The sequence below is a fragment of the Macrobrachium nipponense genome, chromosome 12, assembly GCF_015104395.2.
Source record: "Macrobrachium nipponense isolate FS-2020 chromosome 12, ASM1510439v2, whole genome shotgun sequence".
Taxonomy (NCBI): Eukaryota; Metazoa; Arthropoda; class Malacostraca; order Decapoda; family Palaemonidae; genus Macrobrachium; species Macrobrachium nipponense.
Genome location: NC_087205.1, coordinates 17,443,971 through 17,463,970, shown reverse-complemented (window position 1 = coordinate 17,463,970; position 20,000 = coordinate 17,443,971). Strand labels below are relative to the sequence as shown.

Here is a 20,000-nt window from a genome sequence, read left to right as displayed (position 1 = left end):
CACCTACTGCTTCAGCGTTCTTCCAGTCTTTATGGGTTTGTAGTTGGCTAAGGGCAGGAAAGAACTTTCTGTTTATTGTACAGGAACATCTAGGAAGGACAAGAGTTTATCAATGCTCTTGTCGGTCGTGAAATATAGAACAGAATTTTCAAGGATAATGCTGGAATTCCTGTTCATTTCTTAAGGTGATCATTCATAAAAGACTTTACTTTCCTCTGCAAACATGTGTACATGTTAGCAAAGGCCCTGGTGAAACCACTCTGCCCAGCGTGATATAACGAAAGGATGAGTTTTCACAGGAGCGTTTGTGAATCATCTCCAACATCAGGTGATGCAATCTGTAAGTGGGAGACCACTTGGTTCACAGTTATTAAGTGTGAGGGGTCAGGACATTTAGAATGTACAGATACATGACCCAAAGGGACTACTGGTATTCTGGTTACAATCCTCCACCACAATTGGGAGCTGCAGCTGATCAGTTCACTTATCTTTTCCTGATGATCACTACCGATAAGGTCCTATATTCTCTCAGATTTCTGGTGATGAATATTCGCTCAATGATACTCTTTTAGCTTGCATTTTTGTCTGTTTGGTTGTTAGTCTTGGTCAAATATTGTAACTAAATTTTCGACCTGTTTCCCTCGTCCGATGGAATTGACACTTTGTATGGTTACCCAACCCCGGTGACAATACAACCTTACATGATCAGTAGGTCAGCATTGACCTCTAGTGACCCTACAATGGCCTTTCCTCGTATCTCAGGATTTGCATGAAACTCTTCAGATTTTTCACAACTTCTTTGACTCGGTAGAATAACCTAATAACTCTACGGATTTTTCAACCCTTCTTTGGCTCGACAGGATTTCAATTTCGTTAGCTACAATCATAAATCGGTTACAGTTTCTCTCAAAACTAAAAAGTATAAAATACAAAATAGAAAAATTAAATGCGCTTTTATTAAAAATGAACTGAAAAGGGAAAAATCAATATTTTGAGACACACCAAGATTTTCTTACGATAACTAAGTGTATAAAAATAAAAGCGTGGGCAACAGACATGGAAAGAAATGCTGAAAAAATATAAAGGTATATATTTATTTTCTTGTAACATTTCCTTTCATATTTGACGCCCACGCTATAATTTTGTACACATGATTAATTGTAAGAAAATACTGGCGCCTCAAACATTTATTTTTTCACTTTTTAGTGCATTTTTATAAAAGTGTGTCTAAAAAAATCATATTATATATATTTTTTACGATATTACCACTAGAACTGCAGACTTGTCAATGAAAGTCATAGCGGGTTGCGTACTCGCCTATTAATCTGGTAGCCCGAGTTCGCTCCTGCTGACACCAATGCGGAACCAGAGGAAATTATTTCTGGTGATAAGAAATTCATTTCTCGATATAATGTGGGTTGGATCCCACAATAAGCTGTAGGTTCCCTTGCTAAGTAACCAATTGGTTCGCAGCCAAGTAAATAGGAGAGCTGTTAATCAGCTCAGTGGTCTGAGGAATTCTCAGTCACGATAGACAGATAAATAGATAGAAGTTCACTGACCACAGCAGACACAGTTATTAACATTACAAGCTCTTGGATATGGTCCAATAAAAGTACATCAAAATGCACATATAAATCTTTAGAATAAAAGAAACATCTAAACTAGAACACATGAAACTATGTTGTATAATATCTTCAGCATATTAAGTTTACAAATAAAACTGTAAATGCAGCTAAATAAACTAAAAACCTTAACTACCACAACTTTCCTTGCAAAGCATAAAACTAAATATACTCTAGAATAAAAAACAAAACAAACAAAAAATCACAACATCCAACATACCGAACAACACCTTTTCATGGTGTCAGTACTTTCCTCACACATACGACGACAGCATTAAATGTATTATTGCACACTGTTCTCATTCATCACGTGCGGCTGTCTACATGGCACCACACGTACAAACGGCTCCTCCATCGGTAGACAGCCGTTACCCCCCTACCCCACCTATGGACCTCCACCGCCAGAGAGTGAGATGAAAGTCTGAAGAGCTGTGTGGTTGATTCTGAATTCAAAGTATTATGCTGCAGCGTCTCCACAGCAACTTGGACATCATCTGCTCTCGCATTAGTCCATGGAGATATTATGTTCGGTTGCTATACCTTTCATTCAATACGGTATTTATCACTAACATTAGAAGGTCGTCAACCATCACAGACAGCTCGCAGTGCATTTTAGCAAAGAACTTTCTTTGCCAGCTCCGAATTATGTCAAACAACGGTGGATGCCCTAATTCTATATAACGAGTAGTTTTTCTAACATCAAGTAGGACTTTCAGCGCCTAGTTAGACAGTTTTATTATAGGCCTCAGATCGGCGTTCAGCGCAGATTCATGCCCGTACAGAATGGTAGATCTTCAAAGCAGCATCAAGGATTCTCTTCTTGACAACAAATGGGATGTCACTCCTCTCACTTAGAAGCGGAACAAATTTATTGACATGTTTCACCCTGCACTGGGCATGAGCCATAACCGACAACGATGTGGAACCATCAGCAGCAGCTCCACTACGTTGTTTCCTGATCCTGCTCTGCTCTTCTGATAACACAAAAACTTATTTTTAGCTAGATTAATTTTCACACCGTAATTATTGCAATATTGTTTCACTGAAGATACTTTTATTTACAACGCTTATTCTGCTTGTGGCAAGAATGACTATATCATCCATCAAAACTAGCGAATGCAGCCATGACAAAAAGAGCCATCAGGATTACAATTTTCTTTAAAAAGCTTAATGAGGCTATTTATGTACAAAATAAAACGCAAGCGGGAGGTGGAACTGCCCTGACGAGCTCCAGCTGAAGTTGTCAGAATAGATGTTCCGATAATGCTGTTCGTTAACCTATAATTATACTGCCACAAGTCACGCCAACATCACAGCCCCACATCCCCAGCGCTTCATGACCATGGAGAACATTTCTCTGGGTATTAGATGGCTTGACCAAAATCAACAACTGCTGCAAACAGATTTTCCTTTGTTCTTTTTAGCCACGACCCCTCTGGGCATCTGCTTGTTCCCTATATGGTTTCAGCCATTTCTCAAGTCACGAGCACAAAACCGTATCATATAATTTTACCAAACGATTGATCACTGTTATAACTCTATAATTTTTCGGCTCTTGCCTACTTACTATCTTTCTTTAAAATTGTAAACATTTTGGCAATAAACCACAAACTAGGATAAGCGCCTCACTGGCGTGATCGGTATGGTCTTCACCTGCCACCTCGGTGGCCGCGAGTTCGATTCTCGGGCATTCCATTGAGGAGTCAGAGATGTGTATTTCTGGTGATAAAAGTTCACTCTCGACATGGTTCGGAAGTCACGTAAAGCCTTTGGTCCCGTTACTGAATAACCACTGGTTCCATACAACGTAAAAACACCATACAAACAAACAAACTATACTCTGTTTTTTTTTTCATCTGTCCACCCGCCTGTGGTGTTTGCGTATGGTAACACTGCGTCCCGGGCTTTAGATAGTTACGTTATGTGTAAGTTTTAGGTAAATAAAAGGATATCTGGGTGTAAATTTGCAACTGAAATGTGTTTCAATAATTTACTGTATGCGAATTACACCGTTAATATTCGAAATAGGATATTGCTATTATGGTTGAATGTAAGCTGAATGTAACTATCTAAAGCCGGGACGCAGTGCTACCATACGCAAACACTACAGGCGGGTGGACAGATGGAAAATAACCGAGTATAGGATATGAAGCAGGCTTTAAACAATGCCTTCTTCTAGGATAAATTTGGATAAATGCAATCTTATAGATTGAAGGTATTTATGAATTTTTAATCATAAGCAGTGGAAACAAGACTACCCACCTATTGACTGACGCCATGCAAACCTATTGGTATTCAACTTATGCGCCGCTGTTGACCAGCCAGCCTATATTTATTACCGGTCAGCATAGATGACTGCGACTCTTTTTCCTGTGACATTTTTACCTGGATTCACGCAACTGGAACCACACCTGATCAGGAACACCTGTGTCCATAGCAGTTATCTGAGATAAGACATTTCTGAACAGAACAGTGGTAGGTACCTACCACTGTGCTAGGAACAATCCTCGTTGTAAACAAAGGCTAAAGGATAATTGTACAAACTAAATCAGATGATATTCTGCGTTTTACATAGACACAATTTTCCACCTAGCTGCTGAACACGGAGAGAATGAGAGGATTGAAACAGGCGTGGTAGAGATTTAATCACATAGAAGCTTTCAGTAAAAAAAGATAAAAAAACAATAAGTGCGACGGTAATAGCACCAGGTCACAAGTGGTATAGTAGACAGAGAGGATAACACACCTGTGGCCTTTGGTTAAAATGCAGTGCAGTACACGAGAGAGAGAGAGAGAGAGAGAGAGAGAGAGAGAGAGAGAGAGAGAGAGAGAGGCGGGGACGGGGGTTTGGTTGGAGGGCGACATGAACTCTGAAAACTCTAGATCATCTATTTGGATCATCTACTTGGATAAGCTGTCAATCCAATGCCAAGGACGAATTTTAGTTCACGAAAAAACTTCTTTGTTGGAAACTTGTGTAACATTTTGCTAGAGACGTCGAGAATATAGTATGCAACCATGCTGTCTGGTCAAATAAGTTCACCTAAATTGCTGGAAGTTCCGGTTTCTAGTCACTGACTTACGAGTGAAGGAAATCCTGTCGATAGAATAACAAAATGTAGTTCTCTACGTAACTAAGGTTGTAATAGCTATGTAAATTGTACCGTTTCAATCCCTTCCGTCTATGCAATCTCTACAAAATGTGTTACTTATCAATGACATGTCGCGGGCGGATTTTTCCCTCACCATGACATTAAGATACGAGAATAAGAATAACATTAGAATACATATACACTGTTGTCAGTCTACTTGCCTGGAGACAGGGGTCGGAGAATGGTACTGTGTCATAGTTGACACGGTGGGTATGAAGACTGATGTTTATGCTGCCTGGGAATTAGGGTAGGCCTGTCCTACCTGCTATTACATGATATTCCTTGTGTGTATGGGTCTTACTACTGATGAGGCCAGGTGATGTCTTCTCACTGGGCGGCAATTGAAGTGCTGATTTCCATTTTAGGGGTATTGAAGAAAATTCCTGGTACTCAGCGTGTTTCTTTATTACTCAGTACATCATGCTAAATTTCTCCCAGGCCTAGTCTCCTGGACTTGGTTAATTTACCTAGTCTTCGGAACTCCTGGACTAGATTCCTGCAAGGGATAGATAATCATTTGTATTAACAATTTGGTAAAATAGGCAGAATGAAGGGTGGACCGGATGACGTCCTGACACACGAGAGCATTCGTGATTCTTACATGTGTCTGTTTGTGTTACCAAAATGCAGACGAAAGATTCAGGGCAGCGCTACCATACTCAGAGTGAGAGAAAAACAAAACAAGGGACTGGCCACACTGCCACACTCGTTTCCACAACAAAACGAAAACATTTCCCAGTTCCAATCACTCTTACAACAGTTGTGCAAAGATATTAGAGGATGATGATGAATCAATTCCTAAATAAATCACTAATAATTAAAGGAATATTTTTCCCATTACAGACAGACACAACTGCAAAGTAATATGGTAGAGGTTTTGAAGCCAAAATACTTTTCTTCTGCATCGTGACATATTTCATACAATGCTCTTGTAAAACCTTGCTGTAAGAGTAACATAAATCCGCGTCAGTTTTTTTTTATTTTATAGAAACCTTTTAACAAAAAAAGAATTTCTGTCAGTCTTGCGGGAACCTATTCTGATTTGAGATAATTGTCACGTTACTTTCTGATAATAAGGTTTCCTAATTTAATTCTGCTGCTTTAAGTAAACATACCTACTTATTTGCTGTCCCTTGGTTGCAGTTTCTCTACGTCTTAATTCCAGAGCTAACTTCGTTATTTTTTTTTTTACTTTATTTTGACACTTTGGATAACTCCACATAGAATAAGTGGAAGAAGCAAAGGCTCTTTGGTCGTTCTTCTTTTTTGATCCTCTGTTTATGGTGATTGTCGGGCTGTATTGTCTGATTTGACAGTTGTTTGTTTTCCCTCTTGTAGTTTTGGGACAGATGAATCGCATCTACAATTCTGAGAAATTCCTTGAGGGGCATGGTAGATGTGTTGGGAATTGTAACAACAACTTCTCCAGGAAAGCTTCTCACACTAAGTCCAGAAATGTCTCTGGTTGTCTGTCTGTGGCAGGGGTTGTTATTAGACGTCGGAGTTACTTGTAGACGTATGAGGGCCGTTGATCTCCTATTGCCATTCCTACATTATCTAGGAATCTTCTAGCTCTAGGATGACCTTAGTTGTGCCTTCAAATTCTTGACTAACCAGCCTGCTATTTGTTCGGAGACATCGTCGGGTAGGAATTCGAGGACGACATCAGCTTTTCGTGACAATGACGTGATTTTTTTTGACCTGAAGACCATCTCTGCCTTACAGAACCAGACACCTGGGTTGTGTCGTGAAAGTGGGCAGCTGAAGAGATGCAGCAGCAGTGTAGCCTAGTTATTGGGAGAGCTGGTGGGTTGGGTCATCTTGGTGGTTACCAGTTTAGGATGCGAGTGTAGACAGCGATATGGTCAACTACTAACTGACTTATTATCACAGAGTTCTGACAAGACATTGGTTTCCATGAGTGAAAAGCAGTGCAGATATTAGACCATAATTCAATGATCAGTTGTGTTTTCTCACACCTGAAAAATGACCTAATAATTCTTTGTCCAACATATGACTCAAAAGCTTGACATGTTTTACATTCCTGGTTGATTTTTATTTCCCAAATAAAATACTGTAGTTCCTGAAAATACATAAAAATCACTGATTCAGCCTTCAGTCATCGATTTGTGTTCTCTGGGGAAATCCAATGTTCTACAGGGGGTCGTGTTTCGTTTCGTATGGCGAGCCCCCAGATGGCATACATACACACACACACACACACACACACATATATATATATATATATATATATATATATAGTATAGATCATATCTATATATATATATATATATATATATATATATATATATATATATATATAGATATATATATATATACTATATATATATATATATATATATATCTATATATATATATATATATATATATATATATCCCTATATCTATACTATATATATATATATATATATATATATATATACGATATATATATATATATATATATATATATACTATATATATATATATAGATATATATATATATATATATATATCTATATATCTATATCTATATATATATATATATATATAATATATATATATATATATAGATGATATAGATATATATCTATATATATATCTATATATATATCTATATCTATATATATATATATTATATTATACTATATAGATATATATATATATATATATATATATATATATATATATATATATATATATCTATATATATAGATAGATATAGATATATATATATGTGTATATCTAGATATATAAGTATTATATAATTATATATATATATATCTATATATATATAGATAGATATATATATATATATATATATATATATATATATATATAATATAGTAAGTCCCTCCGGGTGTTCACCATATGTGTTTGAATATGAGTAATCATCTGTGTTGCATAATGACACTAAGGTATCTAAAGTAACTCTTTTGCTTACAGACAACACCTCATCAATCAAAACGAACTCAGATGAGAGAAATAACAAAACCTCTATCTTATGTTGGGTCATGACAACCCCCAAACACAACTTAAACGCCATAGCTGTCAAGGATACTTGGGGTAAGCGGTGCGACAAACTCATCTTCTTCGGTGACAAGTTAGGTAAGTCAAGTCTTGTACTTTGGTTGCTGTTAACAGGTGTTGGTCTTATGCCAAAGTGAGCCCTCGCTCTTGCAACAAGCAGACCCATAAACAAACTGATGCCCTTTCCTGGATAAGGAATGGTAAAAGCAAGTTATGGAATGGTAAAACCAAGAAATGCTCCTCAGTGGCGTGATCAGTATGGTCTTGGCCTGCTACCTCAGTGGCCGCGAGTTCAATTCTCGGGCATTCCACTGAGGGGTTAGAGATTGTATTTCTGGTGATGAAGTTCACTCTCGACGTGGTTCGGAAGTCACCTAAAGCCGTTGGTCCCGTCGCTGAATAACCACTGGTTCCATGCAACGTAAAAACACCATGTCAACAAACAAAAACAAGAAGTGGAATGATAAGAACAAGGAATGGAAGGTTATAAAAAAGGAAACGAGAGAGAGGGGGAGAGATATCATCAGAAGACCATTTTTGTTCTATTGTTTTAAAATTTTCACTTGAATCTCACGCAATTCCTGTTAGTGTGGTTACACTAGGTGACTAACCCAGTCTGTCCCCCGTCCCAGTCAAACCTTTAAAAGCTTTAGTTGGGTAGGAATTGCCGGCAATTCTTCATTAAAATTCTTAGAAAAAATTTTATGTTTCATACTACGCCTTATTTAAATCTTAATATATTTACTTTGTCTGACAAAATCGCATATCTATAAACGTTTAAATATCACTTGAAATATTGATTTCGACAACATTGATCATCGACGTTACAACGCCAAAGTTTTTCATGTCAACTTTAGGATTCTTCATAACTTGTTGATTAAAATACCCTCTGAATTATAGACGCTTGGTGCAGCCCATATTAATGGAGATGCTGATGCATTAGCAACTAAAGATAATACAAGATTTAGTTCAAAAGTATCCTATTCTTAGAGAATATTTATTTTTTCAAAGGCAGCTTTTCTTCTCCCCATTGACTCCGTTAAGTGATAAGAATATATAAAAGAAAGTAAGTCTTCCGTAACTGTGGGTAAGAAAACTAAACTTTCTTAGCATTGCTTTCCCTCTTTTCCTTTTAATTCGATTCCTTTATCTGTTCAACTTCTTGAACTTTATCAAAGTCACATACCAAACTTATAAACAAATATCTACGGTTAGCTTTACAAGAAGAAGTTGCAACTATGTATAACATTCGCTTGCTTTTTCCTCTCCTTTAAGATAATTAATAATGATATCAAGAATAATAGTAACACTAATAATAAGTGAAGTTAATGAAATAAGGAGATGAATACACAAGACTAGTAGTAGAAATCATGGGGATACAACCACCAACCCAGCGGATACCAAAACAGCAACCGCCTTGGAAAAGGCGCCTGGAAAAAACAAATCATGGTGATGAGATCTGACTTGAGTAAACTGAAAGGAATGGCAGAAAAGAGGCCAAGAAGCAAGAAAACAAGGGAAGAATTGAACAAGAAATACAAAGTATAGGAGAAGGAACTAAGCAACACAACAGAAGATATAAAACAGAGACTTAGAGCCAAAGCACCCAAGATCCAACGGTACGTGAACAGGAATAAAGGATAACAACAGAACAAACTATTCAGAACCAACCAAAAAAGACTATACAGCCAACTGAGAGGTGAAGATAACTTCCAGGAAATTCCCGAAGCCGAACCAAGCACAAGACTCTGGGAAAACATATGAAGCAACCTGGTATCACACCACAAACATGCAACATGGCTCCATGAAGTCAATGCAGACGCAGAGGATCATCAGTAATGGTATGCATGCCCTTCCTTTCCAAAGGTGCAGCATCGAAGGGCATCGAGGTACGGACTTCTCGTCAAGTCCTCAGGTAACGGCAGGTAGCAGGTGCTTATGTGGATGGACTAATGATCAGCAACATTTCTATTGACACAAGAGGAGCGTCAACCATACGATATGCTCGTCCAACAGCGGTTCCTCTCTCCTTGACTCGAACTCCTGCTACTACTCTATATGGTAGTGGTGGCCCTCTGTATGCCAGACGAGGAACAATAGAGTCATTGTCTTCTTGATGTGACTGTATATAGCTGGCCTATTGGTAGGGGTCCCATCGGGATGCTTCAACCTTATCAGGTATCTGGAATAGAAGTCACACGAGGGCCAGTACGCCATAAGACATAAAAGGACTACAAAGCGTTTGCTTGGGATTTGAGAGCAGCAAAAGAATAAAAGGCCACTCCATAATGACTGGCTGCTAATGACCTTGGGCATTCTTCTGTAAGGGGGCGGAAAAGGTTAACCGGCTTGGCTTCCGCATTAAGTAGGAAGGGGAAATCCTAAAATGTCCTTCTAGGCAGTCCGTCCTTTTATTATTCTGAAAATTACATATGGGACATGTCACAGACCTTTGGGGATCTTCATGATGTGGACAAAAGGTACGTTTCTTCCAAAACAACTTTACTTTCTAAACTGTTTTCGGAAATTCTATGTTACTTCCAAACGTCTAAATTATTAGAGGGAAGGGAAAGAAAAGAAAGCAAATGCCAAAATATAACGTTTGTGACACTATATATATATATATATATATATATATATATATATATATATATATATATATATATATACATACTAGGTGTCCATAAAGTCCTTGTACCATTACAAGTAATTATTGCTTGTAATGTGTGTGTGTGTGTTCACAATGAAATCACTGTGCATTTCTTTTCTTTACCAATAATAATAATAACAAAATAGCTTTGCACACTACTAACGAGGAGCTTTGTCGCCTGCAGATGAGAAACTGGAATCAGTGAAGCTGAGTGGTGTCAGAGAAGACAGGTATTATTTGTGGGGGAAGACGCGGGAGGCTCTCAAGTATTTGTACGATTATTACCTCAATGACTTTGACTGGTTCTACAAAGCTGATGATGATACGTAAGTCAATTCTTGCAGGATAAAATTTTGGATTAAGAGAATTTTATGATGATCTATGTTAAACATAAAGTACAGAAAGTATTTAAGTATTACAATATATATACATATATATATATATATATATATATATATATATATATTATATATGTATATATATATATATATATATATTATATATATATATTATTATATATATATATATATATATATGTCCAAGCTAGTCGCTTACGACTCGTGATTGGCTGTTGATAAGCCTATGACAGGGCTGAAAACTCTCAGTCACTCTCGAGAATTCATATAGGCAGGATGTATTTCCACCTCTCCTGTGGGATACTTTTGAAAGACGTATCCCCCAGGAGAGGTGGAACATAGATCCTATCCATGTGAACTTTCGAGAGAGACAGAGTTTCCAGCCCTGTCATAGGCTTATCAACAGCCAATCAGGAGCGTTGTAAGGGACTGGCCTAGACATGAAATGCACAGTTGATGTGAATCTACTATAGTGCCACACCAGGTACGTTGTATAGCTGTACTAGTCAAGTGAGATGAGGCTAATCTGATTGATTTTGACACTAAACTGATTTATGGTGACAATGAGGTGTCATTCCCGTCGCGGGCGAGAGACTTGGAGTGCTTGATTCATTTGATAGTGAGAAGGCTCGAGCTAATTTCCCTGGCACTATCTGTGCCGCCCCTATCTGAAGGTAAACACCGCTCTGGGCGCATCACTTGGGTTTCCTAATTGCAAAACAACCCACTATTTCGTTTCTTTTACTTTGAGCATACATAGTATATCTATTCACTTATTACATAATTATTTTGTTCTGTTCAATAGTACATTTACTAAAAGGACCTCATTCAAATTGGATGGTATTCAAAAACGTGACAAGCTTTCAACAACCATCCTCATTAGCAATGAGAACTGGTTGTCCTTGAAGGCTTGTAATTTTTTTGAGTAAATAACTCCACTAGATACCATCCAGTTTGAATGAGGTCCTTTAAGTCTATATATATATATATGTATATATATATATATATATATATATATATATACATATTTTAGCTGCCGTACCCGGCGTTGCTCGGGATAAAAAGGGGCATGCCGTCCGTGATGACAACCCCTACAGGGCGGATTATGCAGTCACTTTCAGAATAAGTAATCATTTGGGATGCTGTCAGGTCAAAGAAGTTGTGAAAAACCCGAAGAGTTTGCTGTTAACTCCGAAAGTTGTAAAAAATAAGGGGGTATGAAAAAGAGGGTTCAAGGCTCCCTTAGAAATGGCACTCGAATTTCGGATTTTGACTAAAACCTTCCTGAGGAAGAGGGGAGTCTATGGTAAAAATTTGGCAGCTCTACCTTTCATAGCCTGGGCGTGCATAACGAACAAACAGACAGAAAGAACTTGCCTTTTTACTGTTGTATGTGTAAGTCTTTCTCTCTCTTTCTCATACCCTCTTTATATCCTATTTGCAAGGATTTGGTTTCAAGTCACATAACTCTTTAATTTCTGATTTGGTAACAGAATAAATGGAAACATTTTGTTTTCAGTTATGCCATCATGGAAAACCTGAGGTACGTTTTGACACCTTATGACCCAGAATTTCCTATTGGCTTAGGTGAACGGGCACTCGTGGATGGGAACAAAGCCAAGAGTTACTTAATTGGAGGTAAGGCATGGTTCCAATTTTCTATTACTCTAAATCTCCGTTTTCTGTCTGCAACTGAACATTATTATGCAGAAAGAATTCTTACAACTATCTCCTTTCCATAAGGACGGCACGCAACAAACACTAACTAACCACTTAAAAATTTTTGTCTAAATAAGAAAATTACGTGATGGCGCAAAAAAAAAAGTCTTGCGTTTAATACAGTTGGTACAATTGAATCTACATCCCATGAATAAACTATTTCGCGAAGAAAACTTCATTTCCAATAGATATACTACCTCTTGACGTGATTAACCGAGAAAGGAAAATCATTTTCACTGAACTCCAAACAGTTATCTAAGCGACTTTCTAGACAATGAATCATATCAGTTAATTAGGAGATCGGCTGCCACAACTCTGCTGACTTACTTGTTGCTTTTGCTTGTATGTGTAAATGTTTAAACTGATTTGTCTTCATTACTTCATTTATCCTTCAATCCCCTTATGAAGGTGCTGGCTACGTTCTAAGCAGGGAAACTCTGAGGATCTATGGCAACGTAACTTATCACAATAACTCACTTTGCCCGATGGGTCACCACGGAGGAGAAGACGTGACGTTAGGTAAGGACAGTTCCTCAATCCTCCTTACTTTCTTGTGACTTCCTGAGCATAATTCAAGTTACTTAAAGTGTACATTTCTCTGAATATTTTGATAAGATTTCATCCTCTCCCATAAAAAATAACAATAGAATGAACCAGGATAGCAACGTCTGGTATTCCCGATGGTGTAGGCTGCATACCTTTCAGCCTGTTTTCATAAGTGGTTCTTATTCATTTGAAATAATTTAAGATATCATAACTATTGAATCCCCACACCAGAGAGAGAGAGAGAGAGAGAGAGAGAGAGAGAGAGAGAGAGAGAGAGAAAGGGTGAAATACTACTATATATAGCAACACCAGCTTTAGAGGACTTTTGAAATAAGTGAAAGTTTGCGTTAAAATCGGTTAGATAATTCAAGAAATTTTGATACTTAACTTTCCAGCTCTTGAGAAAGATGTTCCAAACATTGTTCAGCGTGACAAAACTAGCCACTCTCTATCTCTATCTCTCTCCAATCCACACTCACTTTAGCTCAAAATTGCTTTTTAAATATTGTAAGTTACAAAATTGTTTTTATAAAACTGAGGTAATGTTTTAATAAATTCTTTCTTGGCGTCTTTAGTTCTCAAAACAGCTAAATCAGCATCTTTTAGCAATTCTTGGTAGTAAAGGTACAAATTGCTGTACCTCCAGCCATCGACGTCAACAGTACAAAAGTAGGTAGTGATAAAGTAAATAGTCTACCCATGTTTGACTCCGTTGTATGGTTGTTCATACTCAGTAAATATATGACATATTTTCTCACTATACAGATCTAAGATAACTCATTTTTTAAACTTTGTGTCCCCTTTGGAGGTTGTTTCGATACGCTCCGGAGACTCCAGTTTGCAAAGTCCCGCTGGTCCCCAGTTTCAGGACTTTCTACTGTCCACACCTTCAGCCCTTCCTTTTGACCACTTCCCACCAACAGTTCAAATTCTTCAACTTTACCTCGATCCAGTTCTCGACCCTGATTTAAAAACAAATCCTTTATGTCGTTTATTCAAGGATCTGCTATAAATGTGATTCAGCGGTGTGGCTGAGCTTTCTTATTCGTTTAACAATGACCTATTTTTTTCCAGGAAAGTGTCTTACTAAGTCAGGAATACTTTTAGGAGATACCAGGGATGAATTGGGCAAGCACAGGTTTCACCAGAAACCCCCAGTGGATTACATAAAAGGGATATGGGAGAAATGGTACCCAAATACGATGATTTACACTTATGGTAAGGTTAGTTTCAGATAAGGTCAAGCAACCGTTATCATGTAGGAGAGATCTCTTAACACTTTTCATTATGCTTATACATGGAAGAATGTATATGGCCTTGGAAGAGTAGCTTTAATAAATTAAGATACTGTTTGCATCTTTTCCAGCAGTTTTCCGAACTTAAGCGTGATGATCAAGCAGAGTTATCCTGTTTTAAAAGATTTAAAAAAGGTTGCGTGATAAGGGTGTATCCACACAGCAGTAAAACATAAGGCAGTCCCTGGCTTACGACGTTCCGAGGTTACAACGTTTTTCAGTTATATTCATCAGAAATTACGAGTATTTCCAGGTTTACAACGCATGTTCCAGGGTTACGACGCTTACAACGCCGATCTCACGGAAGAAATATGACTCCAAAAATGCAAAATAATCAATATTTTAAAGTTTTTTTTTTGAAAAATGCAATAAAATGCAGTTTACATAGCTTTTAATGCACCCAAAGCATTAAAAGTATCGTTTTCATAGGATTTTTTATGATTGTCGGCTTACGACGTGTCACAAGAATGGAACCACTGTCGTAAGCCGGGGACTGCCTGTTAACACAAGTCTGGAGCTTAACGTACATGCATCACAGACAGGCTGAATACAAGTAAGTGACTTATCAGTAGTTCTAAAGGTACTTCATACTATTATCCAGCATATACCAAAGATTCTTTTTTCACTTACAGCTGTTGACTTGTTTTCAACCTGTTTGGGATATTGTATGCAATAGGTTGCTGACATGTGTTTATGATGTTTTACTGTAATGTGGATGCAAGCTAAGCCTTCAGGAACTCTAATATAGCAGAGGTATTTTCCCAAGATTCCAAAATGGTGACCACGGTAGAACCTCGTTTGATGAAGCAGATGGAGGTCAGATGATGTGAAGTTGTTGCGAAAGGGAAGGAGGCAACAATTCATAGCCAAATTTGGCCACTTCGGCCATTGCCACATGCTCAGTGAGAACGAGGCTGTTGTCCTGGACAAGAGGCTCTCTGCTCGTCCCTCTCCTCTGCAGGACCTCTCTATTACTTTCCTCAACAGGTCCCATTAGTAATTCTCCCCGGTGGTGATGATCTGATCCTTTTTGAAGCAGTCTGTCTTAATTGAAGAAGTCTGTCTTGAATACCACCTACTGAATCCCAAACACAGACGCCACCTGATTGAAGTTTTCGGAGATGAAGAACCGCTGTGGTTGCCTCACCCGCTCTGAATCTATGTTTCAAGTGGTAACTTATGCTTCATCCTAAGACATAACGCACGGTGCAAATTGTACAAGTCAACTTGAAAAGAGTCAAAAGTGCTCAGGAAGTTTACACTACAGTCAGATTCTGTTCTGGCATCAGCTGTCTTGGCATTCACTATCCACACAACTTGTTCATTCCCATATGTCTAGTGAAATTGAGAAATAGTGTGCTCAAAGCAAGAACTTATGCCCGTGGTCTCAGTTTTGAGTGGGATAGTAAAAACACTTAGAATTATAACCTTCAACTTCATATACTCCTTTACAGCACAGCATTTTGCTATTTTATATTATCTTGAGATTTTAGTGTTCAAAAGGCTTAGCTTGCTAAAGGTGCATACTTGAATCGTTCCTTTTTGGAGAATCCTAATACAGTAGTACCTTAGAATACGAAATTAATCCGTTCCGAAGCGGCCTTCGTAACCTGATTTTTTCGTATCTTGAACTAAATTTTACATGTAAATTGCCTAATTCGTTCCAAGCCCTACAAAAACACCCCAGTAAATTTTATAATAAAGCTAAATTGACCAATAAACAATGAAATACATCAATATGGACCATTCAATACCTAACTTAAACTACATATATACTACTAATATGTACTACATACCTGTAAATAAAGTGTATTAGTATACATGGTACAAGAAATACTGTATGTACATACCTATGTAGTAAAATGTGGAACCTTACCTTTCGAGTGAGGCTATCTCCGAAAGTGGCGACAGAGGAGGAGAACAAATGACAGAAAACATGAACACTTATTCTACGAAACACATTAAAAAATGGCAGAAAACATTAACAGTAAACTTTACGAAACACATTAACAAATGGCAGAAAACATTAACACTTAACTTTACAAAAAACTTAAAATTAAATTTCTTTCTTTTTTCTTTTTTTGATTTTTACATTTTTTTTTTACTTTTTTATACTTTACGTTTTTTACAAAATTTCAATTTCTTCACCACTTTCAACGTTCTGTTTTTTCGTATCACTTGGATCTTCCTATTTGCTTACTCCTACCAAAGGCCTCTTTAAAAAATAACTATCCAAGGAAGATTGCTTCTGCCTGCTTTTGACAATGTTCCTGAAACGACTCAGGCAAACGTCATCGAACTGTGCAAGCATACGACCTGTGTAAGCCTTTTCGGGGTGTCTCTTTTCTACAAATGATTGCCCTTTATGAAAAGCAGCTAGAGCATCCTTAATTTCTGCCGTTGTCATTGGGTCCTCCTCCTCCTCCTTGCCGCTGCTAGAGAACTCTTCTGGAACGACGTTATGTTGCATGGCCTCCAACTCGTTCAGGTCATCCGTCGTAAACTCCTCTTGGTGCTCCTCGAGAAGGTCATTGATGTCGTCCTCGACGACCAGCCCTATGGACTTGCCGAGTGCAACGATCTCGTCAAGATCTGGTTGCGAAACAGTTTCAGGATCGTCAACTGTTTCTGAATCTGCATCAGCTTCACCCACGTTGAATCCCTCGAAGTCTCAGGCGGATACGACATCAGGCCAGAGTTTACTTCACGAAGAATTCAAGGTTCGCCTCGAAACCTCCTGCCAAGCTTGATCGATGAGTCGGATGCATATGACGATATTGAAATGCTCCTTCCAAAATTCACACAAGGTGAGGTTTGTTGTATCGATGACATCGAAACATCTCTTGAAAAGATGTTTCGTATACAGCTTCTTGAAGTTCAATATCACTTGCTGGTCCATGGGCTGGAGGAGAGGGGTGGTGTTAGGCGGTAATAAACAACCTTGATAAAAGAATTCTCCGCTAGGATATCTTCCTCGAGGCCAGGAGGGTGAGCAGGGGCATTGTCCAACAACAGCAGACATTTCAGAGGGAGCTGCTTCTCTTCCAAGAATTTCTTTACTGTTGGGCCGAAACACAGATTTACCCACTCGGTGAACAAAAGTCTCGTTAACCAGGCTTTCACATTAGCCCTCCACATCACTGGAAGCTTCTCCTTTAGCACTTTGTGGGCCTTGAAGGCTTGAGGAGTCTCCAAATGATAAACAAGTAGGGGCTTCACCTTACAATCCCCACTGGCGTTCAAACAAAGTGTGAGCATAAGCCTGTCTTCCATAGGCTTATGCCCGGGTAGCTTCTTCTCTTCCTCCGTGATGTACGTCCGACAAGGCATTTTTTTTCCAAAAAAGGCCAGTCTCGTCACAGTTGAAGACTTGCTGAGAACTGTAGCCTTCGTTGATCGTCATCTCGTCGAACGTCTTAATAAAGGCTTCAGCCGCTTTTGTGTCCAAGCTGGCAGCCTCCCCATGCCACACCACCGAATGGATGACAGTCCGTTTACGAAATTTTTCGAACCACCCATGAGAAGCCTTGAAGTCTGGGGTTGGCGTTGATGTCCCTTCTCCTCCGTCATCTTAGGCCTGGGCAATCAAATTGCCGAAAATGGCGCTGGCCTTGTGGCAGATTGCCGTCTCGGTTATCGTATCGCCAGCAATTTCTTTGTCTTATATCCATACAGGAAGCAGCCTCTCCATCTCATCATGCATGTGGCTCCTCTTGTTGGACAAAATAGTCATGCCCTTGGAAGGTGTAGCTGATTTGATGGCTTCCTTCTGCTTAAGGATGGTGCCTATCGTCGACAGATTTCGGGCCGTATTCCTTAGCAATCACACTCAACTGCATGCCAGCCTCATACTTCTTGATTATCTCCATCTTTGTCTCCATAGAAAGCATCCTCTTCTTTCCGTGAACTTCAGCAACTTTCTTGGGACCCATGACTATACGTAATTAAGTTATGTACTAATTAAGTTCTCACACTACACGATAACGTATAAAGCGAAATCACTAACACGAATTTACGTTAACAAACGAAATCATATATGTGAACGAACGAATTCCGCGTGCGTACGATAACGATGCTCCTACGGAGTGGACGAACGATGCCTTTACGTAGAGCATGATGGGGTAGGTGCTGACCAATAGGAGAGCAGGATCTTATGGCGGTGACTAGCATCAGGAACCAATGGGAGAGCGGGAGGATGGTGGTGAGTCTACTCAGTTGGCGGCATGTGAGTTTTAAAATTGTTCTCGGCGGTCCGGACGAATCTCGGGACTTTACAGTAACACGCTTTTGTAACCTGAATTATTTTTGTATGCAGAGGCAAAAAATCTTCGTGTTTGCTTTCGTAACTTGAATTTTTCGTAAGTTGTGACTTTCGTATGTCGAGGTTCCACTATATATATATATCTATATATATATATATATATATATATATATATATATATATATATATATGTATGTATGTGTGTATGTATATATATATGTATATATATATATATATGGGGGGTGTGTATGTGTGTTTCTGTGTGTGTGTGTGTGTATTACTGGCCTAGGTTTTAGAAATATTATTCAGGAATGTTAGTTGATATTCATTATTACTAACAATAATAATAATTATATGAACCTGTCGAATAAATACCACCAGATCAAACAGACAGTAAATCGGGCATTCATATGGGGTTTGTTTCTTTTAGGGAATCGACAGCCTATCAGAAACGGCAGTATCTTTCCACAACCTGAAAGATGAGTCTGATCTCTACACCCTCGAGTTTTTCATCTACAGACTACAGCTCTTTGGCGTCAGTGGCAGATTCAAGGGACCTCAGATAGCGCCTCTCCCACCTGATATCAGTGGTATTCCCGTGCAGGTAAGAGGATAAACATAACAGGGGAATAAATGATCTAGGTTTATACGTCGGTATCTATCATCTTGGATATTGTTTAAAGCAGTATCTTTTAAAAATTACTTGGAGTTCTTAACCTCATCTTATCGACAGAAAAATCAACTTGCAGTTGTGACATTCAAGGCCATACTTTTAATAGCAAAATCAATGACACTGATAAGAAAAACGGTTTTACGAGTAGGCTGCCTATAAAAGAAAATTAATTCAAAACAGAAACTACTATTTCGAAGTCGAAAAAGGCTGACCGAACGTTCTGTTGTTTTGTTGAGCCAGTACCGACCTTCCTTCCTCAGGTCCTGAAGCGGTTCCAGAGAGCGGAGGTGAACGAGAGTCGAAGTAAGAGAGAGGAAAGAAGCTCATGAAATGAATTCGTGAAAACACTTTCTGATTCCATCTTTATCAGTAAAGTGCTGTGTCTGTTCTCCTGTTAAGTGTTTGATATTAATGATGATAAAAGCAACGACCCCGATGATGACGAAAGTATATATTTCTATGATAAATCATGATACAAGAATGTTTAAAGTATCTTTATTATTGTCTTTAACTTCAGTATCCATTATTTGTATTGTAAGCTATTGCAGTCGTAGCACTGGCTTTAGTAGCAGTGTTAAATGATCTGAGATGGACATATTGGAAAAGTGAGACGAAGTAAAACAAGAGACTCATTACCTTCATTATTCCTATTTGCATCCTGAGAGGCAAAGTACGTTGTTCTCTTGTCACGAA

The 20,000-nt window shown here is 38.4% G+C and overlaps 2 protein-coding genes across 2 annotated transcripts in view; both read left to right on the top strand.

Moving 5' to 3' along the window:
* LOC135224747 (glycoprotein-N-acetylgalactosamine 3-beta-galactosyltransferase 1-like) overlaps positions 1-12,555 on the top strand; it is a 16,694-nt gene extending 4,139 nt beyond the window's left edge. The window contains exons 3-5 of the mRNA XM_064264072.1: positions 7,724-7,885; positions 10,642-10,783; positions 12,333-12,555. Coding sequence (XP_064120142.1) covers positions 7,724-7,885; positions 10,642-10,783; positions 12,333-12,555 — 527 coding nt within the window. The remainder of the gene's footprint in view (positions 1-7,723; positions 7,886-10,641; positions 10,784-12,332) is intronic.
* Positions 12,556-12,941: 386 nt separating this feature from the next.
* LOC135224378 (glycoprotein-N-acetylgalactosamine 3-beta-galactosyltransferase 1-B-like) overlaps positions 12,942-20,000 on the top strand; it is a 7,471-nt gene continuing 412 nt past the window's right edge. Inside the window, exons 1-4 of the mRNA XM_064263335.1 lie at positions 12,942-13,051; positions 14,153-14,301; positions 19,065-19,238; positions 19,568-20,000. The exon at positions 19,568-20,000 is cut by the window's right edge and continues 412 nt beyond it. Of these exons, the coding sequence (XP_064119405.1) occupies positions 13,018-13,051; positions 14,153-14,301; positions 19,065-19,238; positions 19,568-19,636 (426 nt within the window). The 5' untranslated portion in view covers positions 12,942-13,017 and the 3' untranslated portion in view covers positions 19,637-20,000. The remainder of the gene's footprint in view (positions 13,052-14,152; positions 14,302-19,064; positions 19,239-19,567) is intronic.